The following is a 23,651-nucleotide window of genomic DNA, read 5'->3' on the forward strand; positions in this document are numbered from 1 at the left end:
ATCATCATCATTGTCTCCAAGAAGATTTAGGAATTTCAGGGTGTCGCCACATATTTTTCTCAATTGTACAGCTAATTTATAAACGTGTAACATTTGGCCTTCATCATATGCATTAGAATCATACTTTTCAGTGACAACGTCGCACATCTTTAACAAGAATACATGTGTGAGTATTCAATGAATGTAATTATTACAAGTTACTTAACATTTTATTACATTTTTTTTTAATATTATATTAATAAATGTTTACTCCAACACACCAAAATTAAGGAGGGCTCTAGTATTTCCACCAGCTAATACCGAACTCTGCCCTAAATAACATAAATAATATTTATCATCGAATTTATTTATGAGCTGTACTAGATCATCTGTGAAAGTCTGAACAACACGTTTTGGTAGAAATGATTGGAATGTTAAGTTACTTGTTTTATCGTGTAATGTTGCTAGAATTGTTTTTCCAAAACGTGTTGTCATCGACACCATATTTTTAATAATATATATTTTTCCCACTGTCAACGATGATATGGATTTACGTTCGACTAATTCAATTTCTTCAAGCTTTTTATTAATTTGTTCAAATGTATTCTTTGAAATACTCATTTTAAAAAAAATGTAATAAATATTTGAAAAAACTTTTACGCAATATACCTTCAAACACTTTTGAATACACCACACAATGTTTCTTTGGAATGTATACACACGACTTGTTACTTTACAAGAGATTCTATATCTGAATACGTTTCCATGAAAGTCGCTTTATATACACAATGTTAAACTACCCCCCACCTTGGCAGCCTAGAAGAACATTCATGGTGACTAATTTCAAAGACATCTGAAAGTCAATCTTACAGGTCGTTCAAGATTGTCCATCAAGCTCCTTGTGAAGGGTACACAAACGCATTTCAAATACATCTGAAAGTCAACCTTAAAGGTCGTTTAAGGTCTCACAACAAGGTTCTTTCTGGAATCACTCAAGGAGGTTTGAAAGCCACATATGTCAAGGTCAAGCGAACTGCGCATGTGGAGGAGCCCAATCGGCTAATATCTCCTACTCACCCTGTATAATTAATAAATAAAATTATAGTGTTTGCATATCGATCTTATGATGTTTTAACTAAATTTTGGAATTTAGAAAATAGGGAGGCAAATTTACACAATGATCTCATACAGTTCTTACCAAATAAACTTTTAGTCACGTGATTAAGCTTCCCGGCACAGCGTTGGCACACACTTTTATATATTCTCTTTTAATCAAAATATTTTATGAAACAATGATAAATGAATTATAAATACCGTATGATCGAATAAAAACGGCGTCAGCGATGGCTATGAAATGAAGATCGCTGTCACTTTATATGTAAAATTATATGGAAAATGTCATCGATCGTCATTTCTAAGCCAACTGGGCGCCATTTTTTTTCGATCATACGGTATATAAACAGTTATTATTTACATCAACAAAACTCACTATCTTAACAGCACTTCGTAGTAGAATTATCTTTGCTACGGGGTATCCGTGAGAGGGGAAACGATATTGCGGTGACGTACTCGTTAAGTCGACGTATAAAATAAATTGCTGTTTATTTAAATATTTTTTGTCCGCATTCCTTTCATAGACACAGATCCAGCAGACGTACTGTAAAGGTCCATTACTACGGCTTTTCCGTTGAAAATATTTTAATAAGGTTGCGATAAGTTGTTTATAACCAAACCAAACCAACTAAGCTATCTTGTACACTTCGCACTAAAAGAGGTTCTAAAAAGAACAATGTTCGATGCAAGATCTGCTAGTAAATATTTTTAAGCTTAAAATATCACAATACTATTTATTTATACCAAAAACCTGAAATACAAAACTAAACTAAAGTGTCAAAACGAATGACAATGTCAGGAAATAAATAAATAAATGTGGCAACTTGACATTTTTTACAACACAACCATGGTACAAAGAAAACAAGGTATGATATTGCGCAGGTTGGTCGCTACGTCACAGGTGATAACAGGCGCTATTGGTCAGCACGCTCCGCGCGCCAATTCAAATCGCCGAGATATTTTAATGAACCTGTTTTTTTGTTTATTGAAACGTCATTGAACTATCGCTAAGCAAGTTACTTTGGAGCAGTGGGTGAAGAGTCAGGATAGGGAGCGAGAGACCGGTGTTCGAATCATTCGAATCTCGGCCGGGTCATAACTTTTTATTAAATTTTTTAAATACTGTTATATTCTATAGTTAATTTTTTTAGTATAAAAAAAAGAACTATTTATTCTGTTATTTTTTAATCTCCGGTATTAATATAAATTGATTGTTGGTACAATACCTCATTTAATATAAAAGAATATTCTACTTTTTGAAATGTATCGGGTCCTAATTGTACCTAAAAGTAATATATTTTTACAGTGATATACCATATTGTAAACTATTTAATATTTCAGTCACTTAAAAAGTTAATTTGTATTGAATAATTTCCTACCATTAAAGGAAATTTGAGCAATAATCCTTGATGGGCATATTCTGGGTATGCAAGTACTTCCTCTACATTTTGGGTTGCGTTCAACCGATTTATTCTCAAAACCTGAAACATCTACATATAAAAAAAGCACAGGTTACTAATTATAATAAACTTCACCCTTGGAATTACTTCCACTAATTATAATAAATTTCACCCTTGGAATTACTTCTATTACAATTACAATACATTCATTTGCATTGGCATTTTCTATTTTTCGATGGGAAACAATCAACTTACCAACATTTTTTAAATGATGTAACAATTCCTCTTGTGGTTACTTTTCTATAGATATCCTCATCTCTGTCCCCATAAACATCGCAAACTAAAAACCTAATAAACAATTTTATACCGAATATCGAAATAAATTTAGTATTCTTACCTATTATCACAGAATATCTAGCTACGGAACAGAAGCCTCGTTATATGTAAAAAATCGTAGGTCTCAAAAGGAGACAGGCTTTTAAAGCCTGTCTCCAAATCAGATATTTTGATGCGGTAGTTTCACTACTACATAACAGAGGGCGATAAATTTAAAAGAAAACAGTTTTCTACAAACGAAATTTAAAAGAATTTTATGCAGTGTTGCCATTGTGTAATTTATATTGTAATACCTCCTGATAAAACCTACGTTCAAATTTGCTACATCATTTAAACATATTAAAATAGATTAAAGCTCTTTTTTCAAACGTTTAAGTATTTAACTTGCCCTGTTAGTTGGAGTTAAATCTTACGAGCTGAATTAAAATCACTTCCTGACGTTTGATTCTAACTGAATCCTAAATTTTGATTGTAATTCGGCGACAATATAATAAGTATTGTTCTACTATTATGACACCTCTTACTGACGTTCGATTGTGTTCATACCGTATGATCGGGAAAAAAACGGCGTTAGCGATGGCTATGAAATGAAAATCGCTGTCATTTTATGTGTAAATTTATATGGGAAATGTCATCGATCGTCTTTTCCCAGCCAACTGGACTCCGTTTTTTTCGGTATCATACGGCATTTGATATATACTTGCGTATTTTTCATGACATTGCAATATTATGGTACCATGAAGCATATCAAGTGATACCGTAATATAGTACCATATTACGATACATGGCGTTCGATTTGGCTTAAACTTGGTATATTTATATTACGTATCTTCAGTGACATTGTAATATTATGGTACCATGAAGCATATCAAGAGGTACCATAATAGTACCATATACGATACCATTTCCTGGCGTGCGATTGGACTTATACCTGGTATAGTAAGTATCTTCAGTGACATTTTAATATGATGGTACTATGATGCATATAAAGTGGTACCTTAATATAGTACCATATTACGATACCACTTCCTGACGTTCGATTGGGCTCATATTTGACTATACTTGCGTATTTTTGATGACATTGCAATATTATGGTACCATGAAGCATATCAAGGGGTACCATAATGTAGTATATTACGATACCATTTCCTGGCGTTCGATTGGGCCCAAATTTGATATACTTGCGTTTCTTTATAAAGATTTGATTAATTAATCATTTTAATTTATTTTACGAATTTTAATTTATTGTACGATGTCGTGACAGCAACTTTTATGCCGAACTAATATATTATTAATTGTACCTGTGTCACTTTTTAAAATCTACCTAGAGCTATATAAATAACATGGCAAACAGAAAACATTTGTTATTATAGTATTTTTTTAGTCAATAATTAACTTTTTTTGTACTGCATTTTAATAAATCATTTCCATTATTATTAAACGTATATTTCATTACTAACGTTTCAGCATTAATAAATATCACATCAATCGCCCTGTATATTATTAATTTTAAAGGTATATTAAAAATGTATTTTGAGAGCATGTTTTCTAATTTATTTTTTTATTTTTATTAATTTATTCTAATTTTAAAAGCCAAACGAATAATTAATATAAGTGTATCTGACAAGAAACGAAGAATAGAAAGAAATTATTATACACCAGAAAAAGAATGGGATGCCAATTAAAGTCTGTTTGAATGTGGCAACTGTGCATATTATGCCGAGCTTCAAGGCCGTCGACGTGCCGTCGATCTACATCGATCCAAAACCGAAAGTTGAACATTTCCAATTATATTCTGATCATATTCTGATTATGATATTGTCGCGCCATCTAGTATTTTATTTGTGCAATTTTAGCTCTTTCATTTCGAGTATTTTTCTGTTGCGTAGCTAGATATTCTGTGCTATTATCGTATTCTGTGCCATAATCCCTGTTAATAGATAGTTAATATTTTTTATATAGTTATAGATAGTCTTTTATTTTTAAATATATTTTTGGAACTGCTGGTTTTAGTAATTATTAAATTAAACGAACAAAAAAGTCAGAAAAAATAAACAATTCTTAACCATAACCCAACCCTAAAAAATACAAAAAATGCAGATCTCTTGTCAACTTTCTTTATTTTTTATTTATTCTTTAGTGACGTCACAAGTGGTATGCGCGAACTGAACGAAATTGGAGCCGCTATCGATCATACCTTGTATTCTTTGTACCATGAAAACTACCACCTGAATCCCTAATGGGTAATTTAAATCGCCGTTAGTCAGCCCGGCGCGCGGCGCCGAATATATCCATGGTTGGCAACAATTAATTTAAAAATCCATTACGTATCTAAAAGTTTAATTGGTATCGCTTATAAAAAGGGTTTCCTACATTGTCTATTTTTGATGACGTAACCTTTTAGCAATCAGGCATTCTTTTTACTATGGTAACCAATGACTAAAGAATATAAGGACATGTAACGCCCGTATTCAGTCTGCAGCAGAATTTGTGACATTAGACGCCATTTCTTTGATGGCGGCGAATGATGAGTCATCAGCTGGTCATCAGCGACAATTTTAACGATTTTTAATAGTTTGTGTATAGTAAACTTTGTATAAACTTTATTACAATGGCGATTAGTTGTTCAGCCTTCAAGTGTAAAAGCCGCAGCGATAAGAAGGGTATTTTTAGGTAAATAAACAGTCCGCTCCACCTTTTTAGCGTTTTCTTAGTTTTCTTATTGAATTCGATAATTATTTTTCTGATATTATATGTACTTGATGTGTGCTATACGTCGATACTAGTTTTGTACCTTTTGTTAACATTTTAATACGTTTTTTTCGTAATTAATTAGTATGATGCCACCGCCTACACCATAGCCGTAGTCAAAACATTTTTATCAAAAATATAAATATCCTTCAACCAGCTAAGTTGAGAAAAAAATATGGCCACGGCACTGTTTGGTGTCATGGTAACAATTTGCACTCGGGTGTTATTTGTCCTTGAATTCTTTAGTCATTGATGGTAACGCTCTACGAAAACTGTATATTGCTACTTACCGTAACAAACCTTTTGACGCTTTCTTTGCTCAGAACATAACCTCCTCCGCCGCTCATGTATCCTTGTTTGACATAAGGCTTGAATCTAAATCCGAAATATATGGGATCTGTTGGTTCGTAGTCACGTAACAGGTATCTCAGATTTTCCATCACAGCATACCTAAAATTGATCAGTTTTCAAGAATTTTCCTTCTAATTGATAAGAGCTGCACCTCTACGCTACTTATTATTTTATTAATCTATGTGCACGAATTTATGATATCGGATAATGAATATAGGTTCTATGTATATGAATATCTTGTTTAACTATTGTTAACTTACGTATCATCGTCAGCTTTGAAGAACCAGTCGGCATCGTTGTAGTGATGATCGTAAACATACTGAAACGCTGCTTTAGTTTTTCCCCATAGATTATTTCTATCTTCGATTACGGGCAAAGCTACAGCTGGCAGGGATGGATCTGTAAAATCATCAAATTTGCATAATCAGAAAATGACGTTTGTTTGAACCTAATAGACCATGCGGAATTTATATGTATAATAATAATGAGGAGTGAAGTGGCAGCTCTCTGAGTGATGAGGAGTTCTACCTGTCAAGCAGCAACTGCTGATCTACACCCCGATGTGGATAGATGCTAATAGTCCTAAAGGAGAGCAATTTGAAAAATCTGCGTTGAATATGTTCCAGACGTTGAATTTGAATTTCGTATATCGGTGACCATATTACTGATGCGCATTCTAATCGCGATCGTACCAGGGAATTGACACAGGCCAGTAAAGTAATATTGCAAATTATAAATGAAAAACTGAAAGTTTTTCTAGAAAGAGAAATTCCAGCAAAACAAGCAGGTTTCACCAAGGGCAGAGGTACTCGGGAACATCTTCTGAATATGCGCCAAATCATAGAGAAAGCAAGGGAATTCAACATCTCTCTTTATATTTGTTTCGTAGACTGTAAAAAAGCTTTCGATAAAGTCAGATGGCATCACCTGTGGGAAATCTTAAAGGAAGTGGGGGTACAGCAACACTTCATTTCACTTATACATCCAGTTGTATCAGCACACTACAGGATCAGTTAGAATACTGGATTCAGCTTCAAAGGAATTTTCCCTTGAATAAGGAGTCGGACAGGGGTGTATATTGTCTCCTCAACTATTTAACATATACGGTGAACATATCATGAGAAGGTCGTTAGAAAGATGGGAAGGAGGCATTTCAATTAATGGCCAAAAAATAAATAATCTACGCTTTGCAGATGATACAGCACTACTCGCTAGCAGTCAAGAAGAGCTAATCAATTTAGTTAGTAGAGTAGAAAACGAAAGCAATCGGAGCGGTCTGGAACTAAATACACAAAAAAACAAAATCATGATAGCTGATAGGCAACATAACAACCATCCAAATATAAGTCATATCGAGCGCTTTGAAGTCATTAAGTCATATGTATACCAGGGATCACTATTGACAAATACAGGCACATCGGAAGAAGAGGTGAAGCGTAGGTGCAACATGGCAAAGGTAGCTGTTGGGAGACTGACCAAGATCTGGAAAGACCGCCAGATTTCAAGAGCCATCAAAAACCGGCTAGTCAACTGTTTGGTACTCCCAGTATAGACGTATGGCTGCGAATCGTGGACTCTCAGGCAGGCGGAACGTAAGAAGATCGATGCTACCGAGATGTACTGTTATAGACGTATGCTCCGTATCCCATGGACCGAACGCCGTAAAACGTTTCCATTATAAATGAACTTAATATTACCAACACACAGACTTTCCTGTAAGATCCGACTAAAACAACTAAAATATTTTGGTCATATAATGGGGAAAAGTCCGGACAATATGGAAAAACTCATAATTCAAGGCAAGGTGGAGGGACGTAGACCACGTGGCCGCTCTCCGACTCGATGGATAGACCAGATCACGACTAGCTGTAGCAAGCCAATGCACAATGTTACCGAGATGACAAAAGACAGAAGCGCATGGAGAAAAATCACCCATGATGTTACGCTGACCACTACACTCCCTTATGGGGGTCAGGACTGAAGAGAGACCAGGGAATTATACACAGTAGTGAGACAAGACATATTTTGATTTAGAATTCTTAGTAGTTCGACAGGTAAATCTTAAGGTTTTGATTGCTGATTAACATATTTCCTTAATATGAAGGTATAATATGTGAACACCAAGATCGTTTACAACTTCGCAAGATTCAAAGGGGGCATTATCTATACAAGATGTCAAAAAATAGTGTATCTAACTTTGATGGGTAATTCTACAGATAAAAATAAAACAAAAAGTTCCAATAAATAGATGCTCTAAAATGCTTCCCTAAAAAGGTACTTTCTCTATGCTCTAAAAACCCTAAAAGGGTACTTTCTATTAGAGTCGAGGGTACTACTGGTTTTTTATCCTTAAAGAAACAGTAAATGATTAAGTGACATAAAAATCTTAATAATCTTACAACAAGTGATATAAAAATCTAGACCTTTTTTACGTAAAAAAGGTGCTATTTATTTAGTTCGAAACGGTGAACGGCTTTCAAGATATTTGCGTTTAAATATTACGATGCATAGATTTTAGTATTAGTGAAATGATAAAATGTAAAGAAATTTTAAATAAATTAATCTTCTGATTTCGCTAATACTAAAATCGATGTATTGGAACCTTTAAACGCAAATGTCTTGAAGACCGTTCACCGTTTCGAACTAAACGAAGAGCACCTTTTTTACATAAAATGTCCTAGTTTTAATTTTAATTTGTTGAAATTCCTGTATCTGTAAAGGTGGGTATTCACTTGCAACAAAACACTCCGAACGAACCAAACGCTGCGCTGCGCAATCTGCAACAAAACATTTTCCGGGCGCGCTCTGAACGACCTGCAACAAAACATTTTGCGCGGAGCGTTCCGCCTGTTTGCGGTGTTCGCTGCGTTCCCACCAGTAATCAGTGTTAGTGTGCTTGTCGACATGGATGCATATGATTTATCATAGCAGCTGGTACTTTTTTAATTATAGAGGCATTAGCGGGTAACAAAAAAGAGAAAAAAAAAGGAAAGAACGAAAAATGTGGGCAAGACGCCTCTTTTTGCGCCGTCAAAATATGGCCTTACTTAGTGACCTAGATTATATGCATATGAAAAATTTTACAAGGATGGCTGCAGAAGATTTTGAGAATCTAATATACTTAGTAGGTCCTAGTTGCGGTGCACCCTATATTATTAGCAATTGCCACCCAAGCATCATGCTTCTTTACTTTGTTATAATATGCCCCAGTTGTCGGGTCCCATAAAATAGGCTGCTTCTCAAACTCATCAATTAACTCTAAACACTTTTCTCTGTTACACTCCATAGCTAGGTACAGTTTAAACGCACCACAAACACAACGAACGTTCAAAACTGCCGTATCCACTAAACACCGGCCAACAGTGGCGGATACAGAGGGGGGGTCCATGGGGCTAAGGCCTCCCTAAAATCTATAAATAGGGCTAAATATTAGGCTTTTGAGTTAAAAATGGCGCTCTAAAAAGCATATTCTACATTACTTTTTATTTGGCCCCCCCCTAAAATAAATTCCGGGCCCCCACTAAAATAAATTTCTGTATCTGCTCCTGCCGGCCTACGAACAAATTCTTTTGAGCAAATCCCGTTTACCGAAAAGCTTCGGAAAATGTTTGGCGCGTTCGGTTCGGTTCAGCGCAAGTCAGTACCTACACAAATTTGTTACAGCGCGCGCGGCGCGTTTGGTTCGTTCGGAGTGTTTTGTTGCAAGTGAATATCCACCTTAAGGATAAAAGAGGTACCACCAGTACTACTCTCTACCCTAATGGAAAGGACTCTTACAGGGCTGTTACGAAATTTTACACTATCGCCACTGACTTTAAAATGTGTTTAAGAGTACCAAATTTCAAGAAAAACGATTTACCAATGTTCTTAAAAATAAATAAAATAAATTAGTTTTATTTAACCTTTCGAGGGCTGTAACTGCTTCAGGAAGAATTTTTGGGAATATGTTCATAGCAACTTTTTTTTATTTTTATCTATAGAATTAAGCTTGATTTTCATGCATCCGTTGTCCGACGATACGTTGATACGATATTAATTTTATTGGTAGAATTTAAAGACTTTGATTGGTTAGAAAATAACGCAGTTTTTATACGTTGGTGTCATTTTATATTTACGTTTCCATAACGATTTTGCTATTTTACTTATATTTTTATTAAGGTTAGATTAAATTTGTCAATAAAGTGCCAAAACGTCCGTTATCGTATGAACGGGTCCGTTGACGGGCTGAAGTAAAATATTTACGGATGAAAAGTGGCGCGAAAACACTACGGCCAATCAGAGCTCAGTCGGACAATCGTATCAACGTACAACGGATGCATGAAAATCAAGCTTTATCCGTCAAAATTAGATACACTATTTTTTTGATACCCTGTATTATCTGTGAGGGGTGATAGGGCTGATAACATATACCTACCTATGTTAACCCAACCGACAACCTCACCTGCACGAGGTGCACCCTGCTAGAAAACTAACCAGGCTCTGTCGACCGAATGACTGCCGGTATAAGCAGTTCCCTCTTGTAAGTCAACAGCTTCGGGTGGAAGAACTAACAAGAGTGAGGGCACTTCCTTGTCCTCGGGATGAGAAATCATCCCCAAAGGCGAAAGAACCAGCAGGTGGTCAACGGCAGAGAAATGCGGAGGGCAACGGGAAACCACCGCATTAAAGATCTTCATAGATATCCTTAGGATTATCATCCTAGTATTTCTTATTATGTTGAAAGCTCAAAAACAAATGGCCTCTAGTCCCGGGCAGACCTTAAGTGGTCAAGAGGTGCGAAGAATCCCCCGGTTCCAACTAGATAAGATAACAAAAATTGCGACTTGGAATGTGAAAACATTGTTTGCAGCTGGAAAATTTGACAATTTAATACAGGAAATGAACAGGATGGAGGTAAATATCCTCTTTTACTATTCCGGCAATGACAGTATTGATCAAAATCATCAGCGAGGGGTTGGTATTTTAATGGATGAGAATTTACAAAAGTCAGTGAATAACTTTATTCCTCTCTCAGAAAGGGTAATTCTAATTCAGTTACTGGGCAGGCCTATTAATATCAATATCATCCAGGTCTATGCTCCAACAGCAGAAAAGGCAGAGGACGAGATTGAAGACTTTTACAGACAACTTGATCAGGTGCTAAGACTCACAAAAAGTAATGAAATAAACTTGGTTTTGGGAGATTTTAATGCAAAAGTCGGTAAAGGCAGGTTGGGATCTGTGGTCGGAAATTATGGTTTAGGTGAAAGGAATGACAGAGGTGAGAAATTGATACAATACTGTGAAGAAAATAATCTTACAATCACAAATACATGGTACAAACTCCCATCTAGACGACTTTATACCTGTAAGTCTCCACAAGACAATGATTACCGTATTGTTCGTAATCAAATAGATTATATACTAATTAATAATAGATTTAAAAACCTGATCACAAAAGTAACTACAATGCCAGGTGCCGATATTGAATCGGACCATAATCCATTACGTGCCAACATCCTATTGCGTTTTGCCAAACCTAAACGAAAAAGCTTGAGAAAGAACTTGGATCCAAAACTTCTCAGAGACCAGCAGACAAGATCAATGTATGAAAACCATATAAATAGAGAATTGGAAAGTATTGTCAGTACAAATGACATTGAGAAACATTGGCTGGGCATTAAGCAAGCTTTTAAGAACACAAATGAAAACCTCCTCACGGCTAATCGAACAACAGCGAAAAACGAGTGGATGAGTGAAGATATTTTAAAAATGATGGAACAACGAAGACAATTTAAAATCCAGAATAATCACAACGAATATAAATCTATGTAAAGAAAAATTCGTAATAAAATAAGAACGGCAAAAGAGACATGGTTGAAGGAGAGATGTATAGAGGCCGAAAATCTCAGTCATCTTGGAGACAGTTTCCATCTTCACAAGAAAGTGAAAGAGATAGCTGGGTTACACTATAATAAATCAATAACCCTAATTAAAACTGACGAAAATAAAATTAGAACGGAAACAGAAGAACTATTGCAAACTTGGAGAAATTATACCATTAATCTTTTCAACGACGAAAGATCAGAAAACCCTGCAACTGAGATTCCCATGCCATCAGGACCAAGCATATTGGAAAGTGAAATTATTCATACGATTAGATTAATGAAAAACGACAAAACTCCAGGGCCTGATGATATGTATTCGGAAACGTTCCACTTAATTAATGAACAAAACTTAAAAACTATAGTACAGCTTTTCAATAACATCTATGACACCGGTTACATCCCTGAAGACTGGCTTCGTTCTACGTTTATCACGCTGCCCAAGTCAAGTAACGCAACTTCATGTAAAGAGTATCGTCTTATTAGTCTAATGAGCCACTTTCTTAAGCTCTTTTTACGGGTACTGCATACAAGACTCTACAAAATATGTGAGGAAGTAAGTGGAGAAAGTCAATTTGGATTTAAGAACGGCTTTGGTACTAGAGAAGCCATATTCAGTCTTCAAACTTTAGTACAGAATTGCCAAGATCAGAGAAAAGATGTCTTCATGTGCTTTATAGACTATGAAAAGACGTTCGATAATGTTAAACATAACCTCCTTGTATCATACCTCAGAAACTTGGGACTTGATGGAAAAGATATAAGGCTCATCAGTAATTTGTATTGGAATCAAAAAGCTGAAATTCGTATACATAGCGTGGGAGTAACAGAAGATTTTGAAATAAAAAAGGGGGTAAGGCAAGGGTGTATTCTGTCTTCAATGTTGTTCAATTTACATGTGGAAAGAGCATTCACTGAGTCAATCTCCGATAGTCCCATTGGTTTGAAAATAAATGGCATTCTAATTAATAATATCCGATATGCGGATGACACAGTGATATTGGCAGACAATGCAAATGATCTCCAAATCCTTCTAAATAAGGTTAACAATCAAGCCAAAGACTGGGAAATATTTGGGATGCATGGTTAACGAAACGTGGGATCCGGATCAGGAGATCAAATGCAGAATCGAACAAGCAAGATCGACTTTTCTGAGACTGCGAAGATTTCTCACAGATAGGAATTTGAACTTCGGCCTTAGATACAGAATGGTGAAGTGCTATGTCTGGTCCGTTTTGTTATATGGTGTGGAAACATGGACACTGAAGGTAGCAACAATAAACCGAATTGAAGCCTTCGAAATGTGGACCCTACGACGAATGCTAAGAGTGCCCTGGGTCGACCGTGTGAGGAATGAGGACATTCTCAGAAGAGCTGGTCTGGAACAACGTGAACTCTTCGAAATCATCGAGAAGAGGAAAATAGCCTATTTGGGACACATACTGCGTGGAGAACGCTATCACTTTCAGCGTCTGATTCTCGTCAGCGTCTGAATAGAGGGGGGCAAAAGGGGGATAGGACGAAGGAAGCTATCCTGGCTGAGAAATATTCGTCATTGGACAGGCATACAGGACTTCCAAGCACTCCAAGTTGCGGCAGTTAACAGAACCATCTGATGAGGAAGAAAAAGATGAACGCCTACGCAGGAATCTGCACGGCACCTTAAGAAGAAGATTATCTGTGACCTGTTACATATTAAAAGTTAATAAATTTGGACACCCAATTACATTTTAGCATGTGTTTGGGACTTGATATTTTCAACAGATTAAATTGATTAGTTAAAAATTTCTATAAAATGAACATCGTTGTTTTTTTTTTTCTTACCGTTCATTTTATATACTCATTTAAGTGAGAATAACCAACTTTGTGTCTCTCTCCATAAAATAAGCTTTGCTTGCTGCTTTGATCTACCATTAAGCCCCATACTCACTAAGCGTCAATGCGATTTATTTTTGATGCTTTTCATCGGTGCATTTCGTTAAAAGCGCGCATTGATGATACCGTACTCATATTGCTTTGAGGCATTTCGATAATTCGATTGAAAATTCGTCCACCGCGCAAGATTTATGCAAAATATACAGGGTGGTCCGAATTGTATTCCGGCGGCATATTCTGTAGACAAAAATAAGCAAAAAGGTTCGTATAAATGTATGTCCTAAAATATTTTGTTCGTTTTACTTAGTTTCGTAGATACCGGGTGTAGAAGTTTCATTTTTATTTAGATTTTTTCCAAATAAGTTTTGAAGTAACGTCAATATTTTGATGAAAATTGGTGTCTGGGAGTTTTTTAGCATGAGAAATTTGATTTTGAATATGACTCCTAATAGTAGGAGGCGCCACCTACATGTGTTTTAACTGTTTTGAAGAGTAATAACTTTTCGTCCGTACGTGTATAAAACTGCCGAGTGAAAAAATATACATTTCCGTGACTTTTTACGCCAAAAATATCTCTTGGTAAAAATCGCTACGAGCAACCGTTCTCAAGATATTTCGAATGGAAATAGTCAATTCATGTCATTATTGACAAAAAACTAAGCACGTTGAGTAGATAGTTATTTAACTGAAATAATAAATATGGAAAATGTTATTTTTTTAAATTAATCATCAATTTTTCTGCGGAAAAATGATGAAAAAACAATGTCTGTTAAACTTTTTTGTGTTTAAATTGTGAGTTTCTGGAATGTGTGGTGTTAGAAATTATACCTGTATCCTGTGTGCTAACTTTGATGCAAACTGTTGCTGCTAGACATAAACTGCTAGACTCCATAAAGGGTAGTATAATCTGGTATAATACCATACGATCGAAAAAAACGGCGTCAGAGGTGGCTTGGAAATGAAGATTGCTGTTATTTTGTATGTAAAATTATATGGGGAATGTCATCGATCGTAATTTTCAAGCCAATTGAACGCCGTTTTTTTTCGATGGTACAGTATAAATTGAAAGCTTTTAACTCATACAAATAAACTTCTAAATTTTGACGCAAAATTCATTGACATAATATGTAGGTATATATTTTAGAGCTGTGAATAAACATATCCAATGAATAACATCAAAATGTGGCTAAATAAAACTAAATCGCGAACGTTTTTACTATAAACTAAGGATGAAGTAAGTATTGTCAAATAACAGTCCTCATATAATGTCCTAAAAATATTCTATAATGCTCCCAACATCATCCTTGTATTATCCTATAAATATCCCAAATAATCGTAAAAGGCTTGCCTAGGAATGTCTTGAAGATGACTTTTTTTGTCCCATCTGGATATCCCATAAATATCCTCCTCTGGTTTTTGGATATCCCTAAGATATTTACTATATCCTTGGTGGATATCCTCAAGATATCTATAGGATTGTGTTGTGTTATATGGGTCCGCACTCTATTGGACAGGACAAACTTCAATCAACCAAGAAGAGCACTGGTCTCACAGGAACTCCACCGACTAAATATAGATGTTGCCGCTCTTAGCGAAACCCGCTTTGCGGATGAAGGTAGTCTCACTGAGGAGCATTACACCTTCTTTTGGAAGGGTCAATTCATGGCGTAGGCATTGCAATCAAAAACGAAATCGCCACCAAATTAACAGAAGTACCTATTGGTGTCTCCGAACATCTTATGACCTTAAGGGACCCCATATCAGACAAAACTTACGTCAACATCTTAAGTGCCTACGCTCCTACCCTAGACACTAAAATTGAGGAATGATTCCAAATATCTCGAGAACCATTACTCGTAGCGATTTTTACCAAGAGATCTTTTTTACGTAGAAATCGTCATAAATGTATATTTTTTTACTCAGCAGTTTTATACAGGTACGGACGAAAAGTTATTATTCTTCAAAACAGTTAAAACACATGTAGGTACCCCCCCCCCCCTTTCAAATAGAAGTCATATTGACATCAAAATCAAATTTCTCATACCAAAGAACTCCCAGGCACGAATTTTTATTCAAATATTGACGTTACTTCAGAAATTATTTGGAAAAAATCGAAATAAAAATGAAATTTCTACACCCTGTATCTACGAAACTAAGTATTTTAAGATATACATTTATAGGAACTTTTTTGCTTATTTTTATGTGCAAAATATGCTGCCAAAGTTTCCGGAATACAGTTCGCAGGTTTGAAAATCAATATAAACTTTCATTAATATTTTAGGTTCTATCACAGATAACACATAATGTGTTATCTGTGGTTATGTGTTATCTGTGGTTGTATTTACCATCTTCTGTACTCATAAAAATTAAAGTATTGCATCTCTGGCCCCACGTTGCTTTCACATGCTTCGCTTTTTTCTCGTGGTTCTGTGGACCCGTTAGTATCCAACACAACACTTTTACCTCGTTGTATAGCTGGCTGGAAAGACTTATGTTTGTCATCCGATGATGATGGTCATCGCTTGAGTGGTTACCTATCCTTGAAGTTATTTTTCTTTCAGAAGCGTAAGATCTGAAATATAAAAAAAAGAAATGATAATAATAATTATTAAAAAAGTTGACATTTGTTTCTCCAAAAAATCCTCTATGGGTCACTGCAAGAAAATCTACAAAATAAAATAATTATTTTTTGTAAACATTTCTGCGTTAATCCCAAACGGAAACTACTTGTCAGAAGTTAGGTTTACAGTTATACAAATTTGCCTAACGAACAAAAAAATGCTTAACGTTTCGGAAAGTTTATCTCTTTCCGTCGTCGGAAGCAAAAAAATACAAAGAATAATGAAAAAAACTATTTAAAATATTTAAATTCAACTATTCGAGAACACTTTATGTTAAACAGTCATGACATTATATCATAGACAAAAAAAAGGTAAATCAGCAAAAAAAAATTAACAAACATTTCGAATGGTCATGATGTTGTCATCTTTGTTGTCATGATGACGAAAACGAAAGGCGATTGTTCTAATTTCTATTTAGAAATTACGTTTTATATGGCTGCTTCTTTCTCTCTTGTTAAATTAGAATGAGATAGTGGGCCCAATAGGCGCAATGCGCAGATCAACATAAATAGAACGAAATTTTGCGTTCTGAGTTGCGCTACGGGAGCGTTGTCCCTCTCTTTGTCATTTAATTTGCCAGTCTCTTTTTATTTGTTTGTCTATGCATTATATCAAGTTAAACTTCAAAATTAACACAATTATTACCTGACAACAATTACTTAATAAGGTAAAACAAACAGCGCAAACTTTCTGTATGATTATTTTTAAATTTTACGTATATTATGTTTATTTATGTTATGTTATTAAAATCAAAGAAGCGATTGCCATACATTACTAACATCTATAGATGCATGAGCAATACATTTATTTTTATTAGATTGAATTAAAAAAGCCTCTTATTTTTCTTTTAGGCTATCGCTCCTTTCATTATAATTTTGGCGCTATTAAAATGTATTCTATGCCCTGTGTCCCATGAAAAGTTATGAATTTTTATTTATTTTTTTTATTTAAAGAACATAAAGATTATTTAAGAAAGGGAGATTTTCACAAATCTAAGATTTGTCAGCATTCATGGGACACAGGGCACAGAATACATTTTAATAGCGCCAAAATTATAATGAAAGGAGCGATAGCCTAAAAGAAAAAATAAAAGAGGCTTTTTTAATTCAATCTAATAAAAATAAATGTATTGCTCATGCATCTGTAGATGTTAGTAATGTATGGCAATCGCTTCTTTGATTTTTAAGAACATAACATAAATAAACATAACATACGTAAAATTTAAAAATAATCATACAGAAAGTTTGGGTAGGTTGCCCTAATTCTTATAGATCTAGATATATTTTATTATTGTAATGTTTTGTATTGTTTTTGTTATTATATTCAGTTCAATAAAGATGGTTTCTTATAGTTTTTTTTTGTGTTTTTAATATATCCCCTTTGTCATTTTAACTTAAATCCATTTATTCGAGTAAATTGGTTCTTTCTTGAATCAATTTACTTGAATACGAGTAAATGCAAAAAATCGAAAAAAATAGAAACTACCCGTTTTAAATTTATGTTTTATTTCGTTACTAGACCCACGAGATGGCGCCACCGCTCGGTCCGAACGAAATGTATTGAGTTTCCTATCTATTTTATATTATATTGTCAAGAGCAAGAATTTTAGATTTATCAATGAAATAAATCACCCAATATATTAAATAGAATATATTTTTATAAACATAATATAATAAAAATTAAACTAGAACAAGTTGACGTCAGACTAAGATCGGAAGGTGAACTTTGTTTGATTCTTATTGTTGTAAATATCAATATGGAGAATAATTAAAGAGTAAATGAGAAGAGAGTTTTGGGGGCTCTCGGGGAGAACGAATGAAGAAGTCATGCTGTTCAGTTGAGTTGAGTTCTCCAAGTATCATAATGACAGTAAAGTAAGTTTATATTTTTTATATATTTTCTCTAAGTATATTTTATTGGTCAAAAGGTATTCTACTTGACATTTCTCCTACCTAAATTAATGTATTTAATTCTTTAATAAATCTATATTTTGTTTTTATATATATTGATTGTTTTAATGATCTTCGATACCTAAAACGTCCCTAGCCGCAACCCTCTAAAACGGGGTCGCGACATGTGGTGGAGGCGCCGGTCTCTCTTTTAATTAAAACAGTCTTCTTTTTGTATGCAAATTTTAATTAATTTCTCTAGTTTTTTTTTCAACACCACGATATGTGGTGGAGGCGCCCTTGGTACTTTTAAATATTTTTTTTACACCACCACTCATGTGGAGGTGGCGCAGTGGTTTTTTTAACAATTTCGCATACCAACGAGACGCGTTTATTTTTTTATGAAAATGTTAAATTAATAAAGCCTTTAATTTTTTTAGCAACAATCAATGTATTTTTTAAAGTTTTATATTATCTTTTGGCCAGTAAATTGAACGTTTACTTTGATATTTATACACTTACATATCATATAGGTATTTTAACTGAAGCAATATGTCGTATTACAATTATTTCTATTTTAACCTCTAATAACGATTCGATATTTTTAATCGTCGAACGAAATATTCCTTTTAATATTCATTCATACATAACTTTTCTCTGTGTATTTTTTATCAATACGATGCGTATATTTTTTACGTAATTGCTAAAATAACTATTTTTTTTTTGCTGAGTCGTAATAAATTTCCAACACAAAACCTAAAATATTTTAAATATTTTGCCAAGTATTTACTGCTTTTATAAACAATTATTATGGACAATTATTATATTAAAATCAAAAACTTATCTTTCTATTTTTAACAATAAAATGAAAAATCTATTAATTCAAACATTTTTATTTATTTTAGTTTATTGGAATAATTACTAAAATTTAAATATTTTTTTTGAAATATCAAACGCACAAATACATAATTGTCTTCTATTTTCAAATATAAGTTTTAGTTACTACTTTATTTACTGCAATTGAGTTATAAAAATATCTAAACAGTGCTTATATAGACAAAATTCCTATTTGTTTGGATTTGAAAAATAATTTGTATTCTATTTCATGTTATATGTAGTGGGCGATAATTATTTATACTCTACTTAAAAATTCTATATTGAATTTTAATATAAATTAAACATTAGCAAACCTATATTCATGTTTTTTAATAAAACACCTGTTCTGCCTGAGTTTATACAGCCACCTAATTTTGACCCTAGATTCGACTGTCCGGTGTCTTTCATTCAAAAATATGACAGAATAACCGATAAGAATGGTTGGAGCCACGCTTTTAAAATAAAATATTTAAATTGTTACCTGGAAGATGCTGCATTAGTTTGGTTTAAGAAATATGTTAACAACAAGGATAATTTTAATATAAATTGGCCGGATTTAAAAACCGATTTTATTAAGCAGTTTGGTGGTGAAAATCCATTCCGTAAACTAAAATCTAAATTTCGTACCCGTATACAAGGTGAAAATGAAGATATAAAATATTACTATTATGATTTATTGTCGATTGCATACGAAATTGATAGTGAAGTAAATTTTGATTTTTTTAGAGGACAATTTTACAAACGGTCTACATGAATCATATAATAAATATTATTATCTTTTAGTTACAGAAAATATGAATTTTGAAAGTTTAAAAAGCATAGTTCACAAATTAAATAATTTAAAAGAGATATTTTTAGAGTCTCAAATGTCAGCATATTCCCGGAATAATTATTATTGTGACAATTACATTCAAAATAAAAGACAACCAGGGCGAATCAATTTAGATTTCAGGAATAGGTGGTCAGTCAACAACTCTTATAATGGTAATTTTAGTAATAAATTTGATTACTTAGAAGGCAGAACAAGTTTTAGAAATAATAATAATAGTTATAGCTCACATAATAAAAATCATTCAGTTCATTCAAAGTACACTAAATCAATGAAATCATCAAACAATAATAAAAAGTACTATAATAGCAAGGTCAAGCATAATCAAATAATAAAATATGGTCAACACTGTTGAATAACGAAATTTCATATACTAACATACCAAATCTCGTTGTTTTATCTGAAAAAATAAAAAAGTTATAGGGGTGAGCCACTTTTGAGACGCACCCGGTATTCTTGAAATTTGGTACTCTCACACACATTTTAATGCCAAGGCGAATAGCTATAGTGTAAAATTCCGTACTCTTTTATCCTTATACAGGGTGTTTCAAAAAACATCTTTCGTGGGGAGATTCGTAAAAATAAGATTTATTTTTCATATCAACATCTGCTTTGTTTCGTAGCTACAGGGTGCCATTTTATGCCAATTTTTAGTAAATGACGTCTAGAGATGGACATCTCAAAAATTATCATCAACTGCCATTCCCTAGCCGGCTTTGACACCGTTTTTTTTTTCGATCTTACCGTATATTTTTTTTTATTATGACCAATGCTGAAGTGCTGGTATTTGAAAAAAATACAAAACGGCAATGTCCATAGATTACTAACATCAACAAATGCCTGAGTAGGTAATAGGTATGTACAGGATGGGCCAAATTGGACGCTTTTAAAGGGGAACACCCTTTTCCATAGGATATAGACGAAAACTAATATCTGTGTCCGGAGCTCAATTTTTATCAAAGACATGATGGTGAAAACTGCACATCAATATCTGTTACCGTTTCGGAGTTACGGGGTATTTTTCAAAAATATGCATTTTTAACAAATCGTTGTAACAGAAAATTTGATTTTTTATATGTCCTGCATATTTTTGTATAATTTTTAATTAATTGAAAATAATTTAAAATTACCTTTCCAAAATATAGCATACATCATGGTTGTCCATTAAAATTGATGATAAATTGAAGGTGTCTTGCTTTATTTCATTGATTGACTTAAATAAGGATTCTTGTGTGGTATCTGATATCCTGGAATGAAGGCTGTGTATGTCATCAATTTTTTTAAGTAAAATTTTCCACTTGGATTCGTGGTCACTTAGCATGTCACATATTTCAGTTATGACCGGAAAAATGCCATTATTTTTTTTAAACAGGATCCTAGTCCTTCGATGATTTCTGGTTGGATCTGGCATTTTTGAAGCTGAATAATTTTATCATGAAGATATTTTAATGGCAGGGGAATCGCAGACAGTACAGAAAAATCTAATATTTTGGTACTTTTGTTGGCATAGCACCTTTGCTGTTGCCTTATCCAGTCCTGTACAGGTCATACAAAAACTTCTTCGACACTCTCCACTACAGCGAACTTGATAACTGTCTTTTTGGATTTTTTTGACAAGAATCGCACTTAAATTCAGCCATAATGATGTAAATGATTAATAATCTTAACAAAAGTCGAACAGCTGAATAAAATCCGGAAGTATAAACAAGTTAAAACTCACCCACAGCGGAAACAAGTACGCCGGAAAATTAGAATTTAGCAATTAATATTGTAATAAACTAACACAAGTCAACAAGGTTCAACAGTGAACTTTGAGTTGATTTCGGGTCAGGAACAAAAAACAAATCAAAAACAAGTCAAATCAAAACAAAACAAACGTTCAATAACCGGCAGACAAAACGCACGAACGAAAATACAACCGTCTCGTACGACTGCTAAACTAATACTTAATAACTTTAAGAACTTATTACTTAATAACTTTGAATGGCGCCAGCTGTAATGAAAATAAATTCTAGCTGTGAGCAGTAATTAAAACGAAAATAATATTTGCAATGAGAGATACATAATTTTATAACAATTTAAACTATATTTAACAACATCAACACATTTAAGCTATATATAATAACAATAAAAATAAATAGCAAACCAAGATTTTACTACAGGTGTTTGACATGTCGACCGTCTTCTGTTATTGACAGACGGGACCGTTTTTGAACATTTCTCGCGAAATTCATTAACTCAATTGGGATGAAAAATACCCTCACATAACCGCTAAGTACTTCTAGGTCTTGTCTAGATTATACGGGCAATTTAAAAATAAGAATCTTTATTCTTCAGTATCTTCAGTAAATATAAAAATACATAGGCGTTAAGTCCGGCGGCCTCGACGGCCAACGGCTGGAATCTTGGTTAGCTATTCAATTATTCTCGAAATTGGGTGCAAAAACTTGCTGATAACTTCAGTGTTCTGAGGCGGTGCCTCGTCTTGCTGGAAAAATATGTTTTCGAGTTCCATTAGGGACAGATCATCAATAAGGGGTCCAAAGCCTACTAGTTAAAAGTGGCAAACTTTTAAAAATGCTATATGTCCAAAGAGATTATAACAAAATATCAAGTGTGCTACATTTTTGGCAAGGTAATTTTAAGCCCTTTTCAGTTAGTTAAAAATAAACAGGGTGTCCCAAATAAAAAATTAGTTTCTCTTTTGATAACTCTTAAATTATTAATTTTAAAAAAATTATACTTAAACCATTAAATTCTGCGTAAAAAGGTGTTTTGGAGATGTTTTTATAAAAATACAAAATTTTCCATAGCAAAAAAGTCACAGCGATTTGTTAAAAATGCAAAATTTTCAAATACTCCAGTAACTTTCATTCAGTAATGCTTTCAGTAACTCCGAAACGGTAACAGATAAAAAGTGAGCTTCAGACACCGATATTAGTTTTCGTCTATCTGCTACAGAAAAAGGTGTTTCCCTTCAAAAGCGTGCAATTTGACCTACCCTGTACATTTATTTACGCCGTATACAGGATAGCGCCTCTCATACGCCGCGGAAGCTCCAAGGATAACGACAGTTTGTGTTGAAATGAAATTTTGTGAGCATATGTAGGTTAATTCAAAGCACTTTTTAAAAATATAGTTCTACAGGGTTTTTCCAAAAAAAGTTACATATCAAAGTTGTGTTTTTTATAATGGAATACCCTATATATTAATTGATTTTCGGATTCTGGGAGAAAAATAAAGGTGAGTTTTATTAGAGAAGTATATGACATGACTAAAATGTAAGGTTTTTGACATATTTACGTTTTCTAGAAATAAAAACAATTTTTAAATTACAATAAAAGCTACCTAAATTGCAATTTACCCGGTATAGCCTAATATGTAGTTAAATTATTGTATTTTAAATCAAATTAAAACTTGATCCAAAAAGTTATACAGGGTGAGACAAAATTAATATTGAACATTGGTCACCTTTAAAAGCATGGTACTCTCTTATTTTAAATGGAACACCCAACATATTATTCCGATATTCAATGGAGAATTCATGTCTCTTCAAAATACTATTAAGGTTGCCTACCCCCCAAACAAAGATTTTCCTAGATATTTTCATTTACATGATTTGATCTGAGTAGATCTTTATTATTTGATAAAATCTAGGTGGCTGTTATATGGTCTGACGTTACTTCAACATAGTTGTCTAATTAGTCCAACTTTAACAACTAATTATCATTTTGTGTCAGTTAAAATAAAAAAAAATCTTAGAAATT

At 33.6% G+C, this 23,651-nt stretch overlaps 1 protein-coding gene across 4 annotated transcripts in view; it reads right to left on the reverse strand.

Annotated features, from left to right (window-relative positions):
- LOC115888217 (glycoprotein-N-acetylgalactosamine 3-beta-galactosyltransferase 1-like) overlaps positions 1 to 23,651 on the reverse strand; it is a 90,389-nt gene that overhangs the window by 28,164 nt on the left and 38,574 nt on the right. For all 4 annotated transcript variants that reach the window (XM_030907853.1, XM_030907873.1, XM_030907862.1 and 1 more), the window contains exons 3-5: positions 16,015 to 16,241; positions 6,191 to 6,329; positions 5,870 to 6,029 (exon numbers count right to left, since the gene is read on the reverse strand). In XM_030907853.1, coding sequence (XP_030763713.1) covers positions 5,870 to 6,029; positions 6,191 to 6,329; positions 16,015 to 16,241 — 526 coding nt within the window. The remainder of the gene's footprint in view (positions 1 to 5,869; positions 6,030 to 6,190; positions 6,330 to 16,014; positions 16,242 to 23,651) is intronic.

The sequence above is a fragment of the Sitophilus oryzae genome, unplaced genomic scaffold (genome assembly GCF_002938485.1).
Source record: "Sitophilus oryzae breed Bouriz unplaced genomic scaffold, Soryzae_2.0 scaffold_1167_pilon_pilon, whole genome shotgun sequence".
NCBI classification, from domain to species: domain Eukaryota; kingdom Metazoa; phylum Arthropoda; class Insecta; order Coleoptera; family Curculionidae; genus Sitophilus; species Sitophilus oryzae.